Source organism: Grampus griseus (genome assembly GCF_964374135.1).
Source record: "Grampus griseus genome assembly, chromosome: 19".
NCBI classification, from domain to species: Eukaryota; Metazoa; Chordata; class Mammalia; order Artiodactyla; family Delphinidae; genus Grampus; species Grampus griseus.
This window is the reverse complement of record NC_139013.1, coordinates 1,197,806-1,212,799: the sequence shown is the minus strand read 5'-3', so window position 1 is coordinate 1,212,799 and position 14,994 is coordinate 1,197,806. Positions and strand designations below refer to the sequence as shown.

General features: G+C 44.0%; 1 protein-coding gene across 1 annotated transcript; it reads left to right on the top strand.

Annotated features, from left to right (window-relative positions):
* Positions 1 to 5,712: 5,712 nt before the first annotated feature.
* ZSCAN4 (zinc finger and SCAN domain containing 4) lies at positions 5,713 to 7,248 on the top strand (the record flags this gene model as incomplete). The annotated part of the gene is made up of 3 exons (XM_082676732.1): positions 5,713 to 6,108; positions 6,233 to 6,398; positions 6,491 to 7,248. 3 exons carry the CDS (start codon positions 5,713 to 5,715, stop codon positions 7,246 to 7,248), a joined length of 1,320 nt encoding a protein of 439 aa, XP_082532858.1.
* Between the last annotated feature and the right edge of the window lie 7,746 nt (positions 7,249 to 14,994).

Sequence of the window (14,994 nt, the reverse complement as noted above, 5' to 3'; positions counted from 1 at the left end):
CTTTTCTTTTTCTTTTTAATAAATTTATTTATTCATTTATGTATTTATTTATTTATTTTTGACTGCGTTGGGTCTTCGTTACTGCACACAGGCTTTCTTTAGTTGCATCGAGTGGGGGCTGCTCTTCGTTGCAGTGAGCAGTCTTCTCATGGTGGTGGCTCCTCTTGTTGCGAAGCATGGGCTCTAGGCATGTGGGCTTCAGTAGTTGTGGTGCGTGAGCTCAGTAGTTGTGGCTCATGGGCTCTAGGGCGCAGGCTCGGTAGTTGTGGCATACAGGCTTAGTTGCTCCACGGCATGTGGGATCTTGCTGGACCAGGGTTTGAACCCGTGTCCCCTGCACTGTCAGGCGAATTCTTAACCACTGCACCACTAAGAAGTCCCTGATAATTTGGCTTTATTGAACTTTGTGAAACTGTGAGGCCACGGGGAGCGGCAAAGTTTTTTTACCAGAGGCAGTCTGAGCCCTGCTGTAAGTAACTCGAAGCCACTGGGGAGCTTCCACAGAGGAGGCACGTGTCCAGGCTCGGTTATAACAGGGTCCCTATGATGGCTGCTTTGGGAATAGAAGACTTGTGTGGGAATTCCCTGGCAGTCCAGTGGTTAGGACTCCGTGCTTTCAATGCCATGGCCCCGGCTTCAATCCCTGGTCAGGAACTAAGATCCTGCAAGCTTTGTGGCTCAGCCAAAAAAAAAAAAAAAGAAAAGAAAGGAAGGAAGACTACTGGGAGGAGGGGAAGCCAGTTAGGAGCTGACCTCATTAATCCAAGGGAAGGATGATGGGGCCTGGGCAGTGCAGGGTAAAACGTGATTTGATTCTGGATATAACTTGAAAGCAGATAATGTTAGGACTGCTGCAAAAGTCCCTTCTCTCCAAAAAACATTCCATCTGCTTCCCTATCTCTTCTCTGATCTTCCAGGTGGTCACTCACTCCACAAGAAGTCAGGAAACAGAAGTGCTGAGTTTTCCTAAAATCTCTTCCTCCTGCTTTCCCCCTAGTGAGTGTAAGACCCCACCCCTCCCACCACATTTTCAAACCAGAAGCCTCTCCCCATTTTAACCCCTTCCTCTAACTCAGTCCCCAAAAGTCCATCAAACATCATGTGCTTCCTTTATATAAAATAAGAACTGCTCTTTTCCTTCCCACTAAATGACCTTAGTTTCAGCCTCTACAATTTCTTTGTTGGATTAGGAACCCCTCCTTTGGGGTACTGGGGCACCCTCTGACTCACCAGACCCAATGCACAGGAGGAGAGAATCCCCCCCACCCCCACCCCCGCATTGTGCCACAGGGCTTGAGGAATCTTAGTTCCCTGTGTCCTCAGCAGTGAAAGTGCAGAGTCCTAACCACTGGACCGTCAGGAAATTCCCAGGAGAGAATCTTAGCCTTTTTTCTGCACTTGCAATCCACAAGTGTTGGAAAATTGGAAAGTGTTAACTTTGTATAAGACTCACATAGGACAAAATTTGACGTGAGATTAAACATTATATCCCCACTTAAGTGCGAATGTTGTTATATTTCACTGCAGGAATATGTGTGGTTGATTGTGGCCTATTGCCCCAGGCCCAGGGCTGTTATATAATACCATACTGAAAAGCTGGAGCTGCAGCTGATGAAGATTCCAACAGAGATTCCATCAACAGTTACATTTTATCCAATCACGTCTTTAAATGCATTATTGTCCCTGATCCTATAAAAGGGAGGAGCCTTGGGAAGGCACGTCAGATGAACCCAGTTCAGAAAGTGAGTCGCACAGCGAGTCCTCAGCCTTCAGTTCAAGATTACCCAGTCTGAAGTTCAGTCTTCTGGAGGAGGTAAGTTTCCCATTTCGTGTGTGTGTGCAATTGTGTATGCGTGTATATTTATGCATAGCTGTGGGGAGAAAATTCCTAGGTACAAAGATATGGATGTCTCTCAGGCATGGGGGACCATCGATTGTGAAAGCTGCTCTGGCTGTGCAAAATCTGGCCTGACTGAAGTAGACTTCTCCTAGGAATGTCTGTTAGTCTGGCATTGCTTTTTGTTAATTTTATGTTCTAGTAATTCATTTTTATTGCATCTTGTGGCAGTGGAGGTTCACGGCCGATTGAGATGATGGTGGGGCTGAAAATGAAAGGGTGTGTGTCAGTTACCGGTGAATGCTCACGTGCTTCACATGTATCAATTCTTTTAGCTCCCATGGAAATTCTGAGCTGGGTGTCATTAGAGATCAGAGCCCCCATGACAAGGATGGAGGCCTGATGTGTAACGTGTCTGGGGCCACACAGCTTGTAAATGCCAGGCTCCAGGTTGAGAACATTGGCAGTCTGGGGGGTTTTTGTTGTGTTTTGTTTTTTATTGAGATATGATTGACATATAACATTGTATTAATTTCAGATGTACTGCATATGATACAATATTTGCATGTATTGGGAAATGATCACAGTAAGTCTAGTTAACATCCGTCAGCATTCATCATTACATTCCTTTTTCTTGTGATGAAAATTCAAAATATGGCAATTTCGAATTCCAAGGTCCTAGCCATAATAGTGCTCCGTGGCCTTGTTTGTGTGAAATTGAGTGCATGTCTGCAAATGTGACCATGTGGTCTGTGTGTGCCTGGGGTAGTCCAGAAAGAGAACCCATGGAACTTCCCTGGCCATCCAGTGGTTAAGACTCCACACTTCCAGTACAGGGGGCACAGATTCGATCCCTTGTTGGGGAGCTAAACTCCCACATACTATGTGGTGTGGCCAAAAAATAATATATATATATAGAGAGAGAGAGAGAGAACTCGTGGGGAGTCCCAGGTGAAGGAGGAGGTATGGATTATACATAAAAAAGAAAAGCAATAGAGACCAGTATACCCGGATGCAGATAACCAGCCACAGTACCTAAGGTGGGGTGGGAAGGGTGAGGACAAGCCCAGGCAAAGCCTGGTGGAACCACGAAGGACTTAGTGCTTTTCCCTGAGAGCAAAAGGGAGCCATGGAGGGAATTAAGTGGAGCATGAGCTGAGCAGATTAACATTTTAAAAAGGTTGACTAAGGGCTTCCCTGGTGGCGCAGTGGTTGAGAGTCCCCCTGCCGATGCAGGGGACACAGGTTCGTGCCCCGGTCCAGGAAGATCCCACATGCAGCAGAGCGGCTGGGCCCGTGAGCCATGGCCGCTGAGCCTGCGCGTCCGGAGCCTGTGCTCCGCAACCAGAGAGGCCACGACAGTGAGAGGCCCGCTTACCGCAAAAAAAAAAAAAAGTTTGACTAAATAGGTGTGATAAGTGGATTAGGAGAAGGCAAGGATGTGTTCAACTTTCTCCTATAGGGTTTTGCCTAGAATCATCTCTGCCTCATTCATTGATGAGATGAGGCGTGGCTAGTTTGATCAGATCAGCAGGTGAGGTTGACATAAAACATGACATCAGTTAACAGAAATTAATTAAGTATTTGGGAGCCCACATATCCCAACAAACACCCACATTTTCTGATTTTGTGGCACAAGGTTTGCTTTTTAAAAAAAAAAACCAACAAATCCAGGGACTTTCCTGGCAGTCCAGTGGTTAAAGCTCCAACTTCCAATGCAGGGGGCGGGGGTTCCATCCCTGGTCGGGGAACTAAGATCCCACATGCTGCGTGGCGCAGCCAAAAGAAAAAAACTCTGGGAATTCCCTGGTGGTCCAGACTCCGTGCTTTCACTTCCAAGGGTGCAGGTTCGATCCCTGGTTGGGGGAACTAGGATCCTGCAAGCTGCTTGGTGTGGACAAAAATAATAATAATAATAATACAAGTCTTTGAAATGTTGACTATATATAAAAAAAACCACACACACAAAAATAGAGCAATGATATAGAAAGAGGATTAAATCTTTTATCTGTTTGACATCCCAAGGGGTATGCCTGTGGTTGCCCAGATCATTGATTTGCAGTCACAAATCAATATTGAATAATACAAACTCAGTTTCTCCTCTGAATCCTACACTCCAGTAGAAAAGGATAGGCAATACAAACAGCTCAATAGGGACTTCCCTGGTGGTGCAGTGGTTAAGAACCCTCCTGCCAATGCAGGGAACATGGGTTAGAGCCCTAGTCCGGGAAGATCCCTCATGCCGTGGAGCGACTAAGCCCGTGCACCACAACTACTGAGCTTGTGCTCTGAAGCCCGCGTACCCATAGCCCGTGCTCCGCAACAAGAGAAGCCACCACAGTGAGAAACCTGCGCACCGCAACGGAGAGTAGCCCCCGCTCGCCGCAAGTAGAGAAAGCCCATGTGCAGCAACAAAGACACAACGCAGCCAAAAATAAATAAATAAATTTACTTTTAAAAAGAAAGAAACAGATCAATATAAAATTATAACTTTGATAAGATCAGTGAAGCAGAGACAAATGTTTTTCATAAGGAAGAGTAATTGGAGAAAAGAAAGAGGTGAAAGTAAAAGGAAAATTTCCTGAGGAATGTATCATTGGGCTGACACGGGGTGTAGCTGAGGTGGTTTTGCAGATGTTTGTGTCTGATGTACGAGTTTCTAACACAAGATGAAATCATGTATATGGATTCCAGCCTGTCCTATTTCATTCACTTTCTTGTCAATTGTTTGTCATATTTTGTTTTCTTATAATGACTGAAAGAACATCTTTGTACTAGATCGCCTTCGTTCAGTTAAATCATGTCCAATTACAACTTAAGACGCTATTTACTCTTTAAAATTGAACTTTTAAAATTGAAATGTAATGCACATACAGAAAAAAGGAAAAGTGAAAGTATATAGCTTGGTGGATTTTTACAGAGAAACACTCATGTGTAACTACCTCCAAGATCAAGAGGTAGACTATCGCCAGCTAAAATTGGAAGTACAGCATCACACGAACTCTCTCTTTAGTCCCAGGCAAACTGGGATGTGGTCGTCCTATGGAGCCCTCCATATGTACCTATCCCAGGATCTACTATTGTTTCCAAAATTTTAACCAACATCCTAAATAATATTGATAGTATTTATATGCTTTTCAATGAACATAAACAAGAAGAAACAAAGTGTATTGTTTGGTGCCTGGATTATTTCATTTGACATTCTGTTTTGTGGTTATTCTATGTTGTTGCATGAAGAATTTCTTCTTATTGCTATCAAATATGCCTCTACATCAATTAATTGTAATCTGTCCCATTGAATGTTGGACATTTAGATTATTTACAGCATGGGAATATTATGAATTATGTTGATAGAAACATTATTGTATATGCCTTTGATGCACACGAGTATATTCTTCCGTTGAGTACATGCCGAGGAGTAAAATTGATGAGTCACAGGGAATGCATAAATACAGATTTAGCACATACTAGTCAAAGCATTTCCAACGTGAGTACCCACTAGCAGTGACTGAGAGTGCCAGGGGCTCCAATCCATGCCAATGCTAACTCTATTTTATTTTAGTGATTCTGGTAGTTATTTTGTAGCATGTTGTTGTAGTTTTATTTTGCATTTCTGGGATGACTGATGAGGTTACGCTTTTCTCCATTTGTGTATTCACCAAATGTCTAGTAGAATTCATCCGTGAACTCAACTGAACCTGAATTTTGTTTGTTTTTTTTTCAATTATACCAGTGTTGTAATTTATTACATATCTCTTCTATTTCTAGCTTGCAGTTCTTAAACATCCACCAGTTGTTGAAAGAGATCCCCCAAGAAACAAGTCAGCAGAGCTTGAATCCCTGAAGTTGCGGTTCTCTGAGAATTCTTGTTAAGAATGGCTTTAGACCTCAGAATCTCCTTTCAAGATGAACCATCAAGGAAGGATCCTGTGTCAGATAATCTAGAGCTTAAACCCAGCCAAGGATCTGCCATCCAGGAGAGAGAGGGGATCTCTGAGTTCCAGAGCACTCAGCTCAGCTTATTTCAAAACAATAATAACTCAAGTGCAAGGCAGGAGCTTCAAAGACTCTATAAATTATTTCATTCATGGCTGCAGCCAGAAAAACACAGCAAGGATGAAATAATTTCTCGTTTGGTCCTGGAACAGTTTATGATCAATGGCCGCTGCGGTGACAGGTCCACTTTACAAGAGAAATGGAATGCAAGCGGCAGAAACCTGGAGAAATTCATGGAAGGTCTGACCGATGATGGCATGAAGCCACCTGGCTTAGTAAGTAGAGGGTTCTGACCCCCAGGGTGAGGGGAAAGGGGGTGTAAGGAATAAGTAGTCTGTTGGAGTTGCCTGGAAGTAGAGAAAGATGTTATTATAGATAGTAATCAGGCTTTGTTCACAGGTCCACGTCCACATGCAGGGACAGGAAGCCCTCTTTAGTGAGAATACACCCTTAAGAGAAGTCATTGTTCACTTCACAAAACAGTTGTCGACAGGAACTCCAGCAAGAGAGAAAATGGGGACACCTTTCTGGATGCCTCAAGATACTTCCCTTGAAACAAGACAAAGTGAGTGGGGAAAGCCCAGATACCAGAGGGATGATCTGTGTGGACTCTTTCTTGGGCATAACTTCACTGAGTCCCTTTTTCCCCCGCTACAGAATGTGAAGGTAAAGAAAATGGTGGCAACATTTCTTTGAAAACTTGTCAAGTAAATGACCGTATTACTAGTCCAAGCAATCAAATACCTTTCCTACTCATTATCCAAGAAGAGAACAGTCTGAGGCCTGAAGAAAGAGGTGTTTGTTTGGAGAATCCACTCAGCTCCAGAAGAGCAGGTCCAGACCCCTCCAGGTCCCAGGAAGGATCCCTGAAAGGACCCTCCTATCAAGATGTCCTTGTGGAGGTGGAACCAGAGTTTCTCTTCAAGCCAGACCAGGTCACCCTTGAGCCTGTTTCTACGCACCAGAGCACTGAGGGGAATTCTGCACATGGGGAACACCAAGAAAGATTCCACGGAGCCCCAAAAGTATACAAATGTGAGACGTGTCCCAAGATCTTTAGGTATTCCTCTCGGTTAAAAGTTCACCAGAAAAGACACAATAATGAGAGGACATATATTTGTGCTGAGTGTGGCAAAGGCTTCTTCCAGGCATCAGACCTACATGTGCATCAGAGGATTCATGCAGGAGAGAAGCCTTTCATGTGCAGCATGTGTGAAATGGCCTTCAACCACAAAACCAACCTTCGGGCTCACGAGAGAATCCACACGGGAGAGAAGCCCTATGTATGTTCCCTTTGCCAGAGACGCTTCCGCCAGTCCTCCACCTACCACCGCCACCTTAGGTTTCACCAGAAAATTGCCCTCAAAAGTGTTCCCTCCACACTAAAAGCTCCCTTGGCTGTGGCCCCAATGTGATGTATATAAATTATGTATGTGCGTATGTTTATTTCCATAGTACTGCTCTATAGAATATACTTTATAAAAATAATTTAAAATAGAAAAAATGTGGCAACTTCCCTGGCGGTCCAGTGGTTAAGACTCCACACTTCCACTGCAGGGGGCACAAGTTCCATCCCTGGTCCATGAACTAAGATCCCACATGCCTTGCAGCATGGCCAAAAGTAATAATAATTAAATAAGATTAAAAATTTAAAAAAGAAAGAAAATAAATTTTAAAAGACAGTTAAAAAAAAAAGAATGTAATTTCCTGATTGTATTTTCCATTTATTGTTTCACCCCTCCCCCCAAAAAAAATAAGTTTATGAAGAGCAGGGAATTTCTCAGTTTTGTTCACTAAAGTATCTCAGGTGTGTAGAAAACATCTGGTACATTTCAAATAACCAATAAATATCTGTTGAATAAATGAATGGATGTGTTATGTTGGTGTTTATTCTTTAAAATTTTGGCGTGTGTCCCACGTGAGAATGAAACGGAGCAGGACCCTATGGTCCTTGCCCCTCCACACACACCGTGTCCTCAGCCTGCTTTTGTCTGTGGAAAAACTTTAGCAAAAGAATAAGTTTAATCAGAGAAGTGAGAAAATGCAGAAACAAAGGAAAACAGTCAAAGGAGACCAAATAATAATTGTTTAGTCATTAAGCAAAAATCAAGGATCTTTAGTTCCTCCTTAAGGACTATAGATAATATTCTGAGCCATATCCTGTGAGCTCTCTTGTAGATACTGAAACCCCCACCAGGTGGAAGAAGTTAACAGCATGATGACCAGGTTGTAGCCATGACATAGCTGCCACAATTTTGAGAATTGGCCTCAAAGAAATGTGAAAGAACAGACCCTGAACCTGAAGACTAATTGTGCTTAAAACAATCAAGATGACGCTGATCAGAGCACAGATGACCAATTTCAAGATGACTGTTAGAGCTGACTGTGCTGTTTCTGCATGTGGTCCCCTCCCTCCGTCTATAAAAGCTCTTGCCCACTGATTGTCGCGGGGGTGGGGGGTGGGGGTGGGGGTGGGGGTGGAGTCAGCCTTAGGACAGGCGTCCACCCTCTCCATCCCCCGGTTGCCGGCATCCAAAATAAAGCACTTTCCTTTCCACAAACCTGACCTCTTTATTGGCTTTTGAGTGGCGAGCAGCCGGACCGCACTTTCGGTTACAATAAGACAGTGAGTTCCAAGCTCAGTGGTCCAACGAGTCTTTCCCTGCCTGCTGCCCTGTCCTCTGTCCACACTCTTTACCTCTAGTGCAGCCACAGGCACCTAAAAAGGTGGGGAGCAGAGATGGAAACTTAGAAAGAGGCCTTAACTGAAGAAAGGGACCTTTGTATTTAAATAATATATAATCATTTGATTTACTGGCAATTTAATAGCTAAACTGGACCTAAAGAAGAATGGTGACTGAAAGTTGAAGAATGCAATTTTATTAACAAATACCAGAAAAGTCCAATGTTTTCCATGCATTTCTTCCAGTAGATGGAACGTGTGGGGGTAGGGAAGGCTTATTTGCAAAACCAATTTGAAAGATCAGTTTGGAGAAAACAGATTCTGTGTACAGTTGAGGCAAAAGCTCACATGCTAGTTATTGTGAACACATTTGTGATCTGGCTTCCAATAGGAAATTAGGGTTCAGTCTCATTGAGAAGCTAGAAGGTACCCTGTAGAAATGGCCTGAATACTGGAACAGGGGCATTCTGTGAGGTAAATTGTGACACTTCTCTGATTCCCTTGTTATCGGGCTGGGATAATGCTCCACTATGTGGAGAAACCCATTCATCCATCCTCTTTCCTGGGCTGTCTCCAGATATTTTACTATGGTGAATATTCTTGCAAATCTTGGTATGAAAGAAAGCTTTTCTTTGGAAAGACCTCTGGGAGATGGGTTGTGAAATAACAGCAAAGATATATATATACATATATATATGTATATATATATGTATATATATATACACACACACACACACACACATATATATATATATATATGGCTCTGCCAGGTTCCCCAGCGCCCCCCAAACCCTTGTATTTTCCTAAGAGATAAGAGCACTAGGAGTTTTTTGTTTGTTTGTTTTTGGCTGCGACGCGGAGCTTGTCGGATCGTAGTTTCCTGACCAAGGCTCAAACCCGTGCCCACAACAGTGAAAGAGTGGAGCCTTAACCACTGGATCTCCAGGGAATTCCCCTGGGAGCATCTTTTGTTCTAAAATTTGATCTTGGACCCTGGCTTCTGACACAGAGCACCTAAATCCTTTTAAATTTCCTGGATGAAAGGAGTGTCTTTGGCTTTAAATGAGGTGGTGCTTGGTAGGCTCCTGGATGGCTTTAGGATGGGAACTGATCACCAGAGAGACCAAACTATGATTAGAAGCTTGGAACTTTCAGCCCCACCTCATCCCTGCATCCCTGGAAGTGGATAGGAACTGGAGATTGAGTTAATAATGGATCATGCATTCTTAAGTTCAGGACTTGGAGATCTTCCAGGTTGCCGAACACATCCATGTGCCAGGAGGGTGGCATGCCCCTACTTTACAGGGACAGAAGCTCCTATGCTCAGGACCCTTCCTGATCTCTCCCTCTGTAACTCTGTCTGGCTGTTCATCTGTATCCTTTATCATACCCTTTAAAATATAATAAACTATCTAAGTAAGTGAGTATTTCCCTGAATTCTGTGAATGGTTCTAGTGAATAATCCAATTTGAGGAGGGCAGTTAGGGGAACCTCTGATTTGCAGCCAAATCAGACAGAAGTTTTGGGTAACATGGGTACCCACTATTTGCAATTGGCCTCTGAAGTGGGGACAAATCATATGGGACTGAGCCCTTAACCTGAGGGATTTTCACTAACCCGAATTAGTGTCAGAATTCACTGAACTGTAGGACACCCAGTTGGTGCCACAATTGGTTGGTGTGATAAAACAGCCACACTTCTGGTGTCAGAAGTGTTGAGTGTGGTTACTTCAAAAAGACACACGCACCCCGATGTTAATAGCAGCACTACTTACAATAGCCAAGTTAGGGAAGCAACCTAAGTGTCATCAACAGATGAATGAATAAAGGTGATGTGGTACATACATACAATGGAATATTACTCAGCCATAAAAAGATGGAAATTCTGACATTCACAACAATATGGATGGAACTAGAGAGTATTATGCTTAGTGAAATAAATCAGACAAAGATACATACTCTATGTTATCACTTATATGTGGAATCTAAAAGAAAGAAATAAGTGAATGTATATGATAAAATAGAAACAGACTCACAGATATAGAGAAAAAACTAGTGGTTACCCGTGGGGAGAAGGAAGGGGAGAGGGACACAATATGTGAAGGAGATTAATAGATACAAACTACTATGTATAAAAGAAATAAGCAACAAGGATCTATTGTACAGCACAGGGAAATATAGCCATTATTTTGTAATAACTTTAAATGGAGTATAATCTATAAAAATATTGAATTACTATTGTATTGAATCATACCTGAAACTAATACAATATGGTAAATCAACTACACTTCAATGAAAAAAAATAGTGTTGAGTATGGCAGTAGAGTGAGAGTAAAGGAGAAACAAGTATTTTTCCAATACCCAGCGGCAAACTTTTTCAAAGTGGTTTTTACCCATTGTAGCACCATTAGAAATACAAAAGATCTTGAATGTCCATGTCTTCTGAAACGCTTGGTTTTGTGACTAGTCTGACTTTAATACCTGGACCCCTCGGGTACAGTTTATTGGAATCAGCAAGTAAGATAAATAAATTTAAAAAAAAAAAAGCAGCTCTTTCACACCCTCTGCTTAACCAATATGCTTGGATTTTACAGGTTAAATGCACAGTTGACACGTTTCCCTGACACACCAGCTGCTTGTCTGACTCTACTTGGCATCACACACATCACACAGGTACCGAAATCATAAATAGAATGAGTGCCTGGCCTCCACCTAGCTCCAAGCCCGGTGATTATATGCAGAGTTCAACAATACAAAGGTGGATTCCCACTGGTAACCTCCTGTGCATTCGACTGAGGTGGAGAGTCAGCTACGAGTCCAGACTAACACGTTTGGGGAATTTCTGCTTCTAAATGAAACGGGAGAGAAGGTGGCAGGGCACAATCTTTAAAAGAATGACATAGCTTGAGGACACGACCCAAACTGATTAGAACAAAATAAGTCCAAAATGGCGGATGAGTTGACTTCCACCAGACCTTGAGCCTCAGTATATACTCATTGTAACACATCAGCCCACTAAGTGACACACCCACAGTCACCACGACAGATCCGAGACCAACCATAAACGGCCAAAAAGTGGGTGGTGGCCTAATTCCTAGAAATCCCTACCCCTTCCCCAAAATAGCTGGAATACTCCTCCCATTCATTAGCCTATGAAATTACCCATCCCTATAAAAACTGACAACCCCATACCCTGGTGCCGCTCTTGCCTTCTGATATGGTCCACACTCTGTCTGTGGAATGTGTTTCTCTCTAAATAAATCCACTTCTCTTTTTAAAATATATATATATTTTAAATTAATTTATTTTTGGCTGTGTTGGGTCTTCGTTGCTACGCGTGGGCTTCCTCTAGTTGCGGCGAGTAAGAGCCACTCTTCATTGCGGTGCACGGTTCTCTCATTGCAGTGGCTTCTCTTGTTGTGGAGCATGGGCTCTCGGTTCACAGGCTTCAGTAGTTGTGGCACGTGGGCTTAGTAGTTGTGGCTCACGGGCTTTGTTGCTCCACGGCATGCAGGATCCTCCCGGACCAGGGCTTGAACCCGTGTCGCCTGCATTGGCAGGTGGATTCTTAACCACTGTACCACCAAGGAAGCCCCCCCAATAAATCAACTTCTTACCCACCACTTTGTCTCTCACTGAATTGTTTCTGTGACAAGACATCAAGAACCTGAGCTTTGTTAAGTCCTGAGACTAGGTGTGTGATCTCAGTTAAAAGAACGTGGGCTCAAGTCCCAATCTGAAGCCCACAGTTTCATAAACAGAGGGGTCCTGTGCAGAATGGAACCAAGAAGTTCACTGGATTTTTCTCTGCAGGTGGGTTTCCCTCTGTTTATTGCAAGTGGAGCTGGCTTACCTCTTACAGCTGTGAATCCAGTTTCTTCTTTAAGATATTTATTTATAATTGAAAAATGAATTCATTAAAATATCTAATAGTGATCATGTGTAGGAGCATTGTATCCCTTCCTATGGAAACCCAAATAAGGCCTAGGACTACTCTCTAGCTGTGATCCTGTTTACCCTCACCACAACCCTGATCACTGTAAGATTTGTTTGTTTGTTTTCGGGTTTTTTTTGCCGTACCGCATGGGGTGCAGGATATTAATTTTCAGACCAGGGATTGAACCCAGGCCCAAGGCAGTAAAAGCTCCAAGTCCTAACCACTGGACTGCCAGGGAACTCCCAGAATTTTCTTTTTATTAATTTGTAATCCACGTGGCTCCCTCACTTCATCCCAGACTGACTTGTGTCCTTTCCTGACAGTCCTCTGATTGCCCCCTGGGAAGTCACCCCAGACTCTAAGATCTTCTCAGTCTACTTTGTTGTCCTGAGGACACTGGTCATCTGACTTTGTCTTGGGCATTTACTTAGCACAGGCAAGAGAAACCCCCTCTCTGGGCCTCGGTTTCTTCCTGTGCAAAATGGAGAGGATGGGGGGGCCTGATCACAGGGCTTCCAGAGCAGGTAAGGAGAGGATGCACTGGCCACACCCACACCCCCAACATGCCCCGACGACACAGTTACTGTGGGGCATGGCCGCCCTAGTGCTAGCTTGCCGGTGGTGTCCGTGGGGGACAGGGAATGACTAGGGGGAGCACCCTGGGCATCTACAGCTCAGGTCTGTCCCGAGAAATGCTCCTCAGGCCCACCACTCCAAGAGCGCTTTCCATCGCTCTGCTCTAATCGCTGCCAGACCTCCTCAACTTGGGGGGCATGAGGGATGAGGGGCACCGTGCCTCGTCCCAGAGTCTCTGTGCCTTCTCTGGGCTGCACCTATACGGAGGCCTGGCTGGGCTTGGGGACCTGGAGCCTCCACCTGCTGTTATCCAATGGAGGTCTTGCTGCTCACAGCTTACAAAATCAATTAAATACTCACAAATGTCCATAGAAAAGAAAGGTGCCTTTAATCAGAATGCTGACAATCTGGGGAGATGGTGGACTCAGGGTCCCCCAGAAACCACCTCTAGAGATTCTGCTCGGCCATGAAAGTTTTAAAGGAAAGGAGGGACGTCATCTCAGTTAATCATTGAGATTGCAACAGGAGGGAAGGGGGCAGGGCACAACGTTTGAAAGGATGACATAGCCCGAGGACATGACATAAACGGATTAGAACCAAATGGGTCCAAGATGGTGGACAAGTTGACTTCCCCTAGACCATGAGCTTCATTATATGCTCATTGTAACACATCAGTGAGCTAAATGACACACCTACAGGTGCCATGTCTGTTCTAAGGCGACAATAAGGATCAAAAATTGGGCCGTGGCCCAATTCCTGGAAATTCCTGCCTATTCCCAAAATAGCTGGAATACTCCTCCCACTTATTATCCTATAAGAAATTACCCACCACTATAAAAACTGACAACCCCACACCCTCGTGCCTTTCTCACCTTTTGAGATGGCCCACGCTCTGTCTGGTGGAGTGTGTTTCTCTCTAAATAAATCCACTTCTTACCTATCACTTTGTCTATCACTAAATTCTTTCTGCGATTAGACATCAAGAACCTGAGCTTCATTAAGTCTTGAAGCCAGGTGTGCGATCTCAGTTGGAAGGCTGTGGGTTTTGGCCAGGTTCAAGTCCCAGCACTTGGGTTCAAGTCCCAATCTGCGTTTCGGCCAGGTTTGAGTCCCAGCCGCATGGGTTCAAATCCCAATCAGGGTCCTGGCCAGGTTTGAGTCCCAGCACGGGGGTTCAAGTCCCAATCTGAGGTGCATGGTTTCAAGATGGCGGATCAGAGTCTTTGCCATCCTCCATTGCATGCAGGATTGTGGACTTCTTGTGATCTTCCCCTAGATGTTATCTTGTTCACACAGTTTGTTTGTGAGACCATTGAAGGGGAATCTAGGGAAGAGATCTGGTCATCTATTAATTACTTATTTTTCATTTCTGCTTCTTTGATCTACAGAAAGAAATGACAAGTTAGGCAAGGTATTCTGTGATTAAAAGACTTGAAACGTGTGCTTGAGCCAGAGATTAGTAGAGCATGGGTGTGCCTGGTTTAAAAGTTTATTACAATATAACTTTGCTAAAATGACAAGAAAAGGGTCTTCCTGCTGAGGGCTTTGTCACTGGCAACTGGGCTAGTGGCTAAGATTCACTGGTCTTGCTGCTGAAGCCTAACTGAATTCATTCTCTGGCCAGGGAAGGGAAATCCTGCTTCAAGCCGCTGCAGGCCGTGGCCACCAGAGATCAGAAGGATCAATAAAGTTTGCAGAAACACTTACTTAAAAAGCCCAAATTCCTCAATGGTTTTCTGGGAAGAATTTTTATAGGCAAAATCTGGGGGTGGGCTGCAGGGTGTGTAACCCTCCTCTGATTGGTTGATGATGAGATAACAGGGTGGTCTTTCAGGAATCTCAGTCATCAGCCTTCTGGTTCCAGCCAGTCTGGGGTCCATGTGCTTGTGTTCAGCCAGAAGCTACAATCCTCCACATGGGTGGAGGCCTCAGATCCTGCAGAAGAACTCAAAAATATATTGTTATG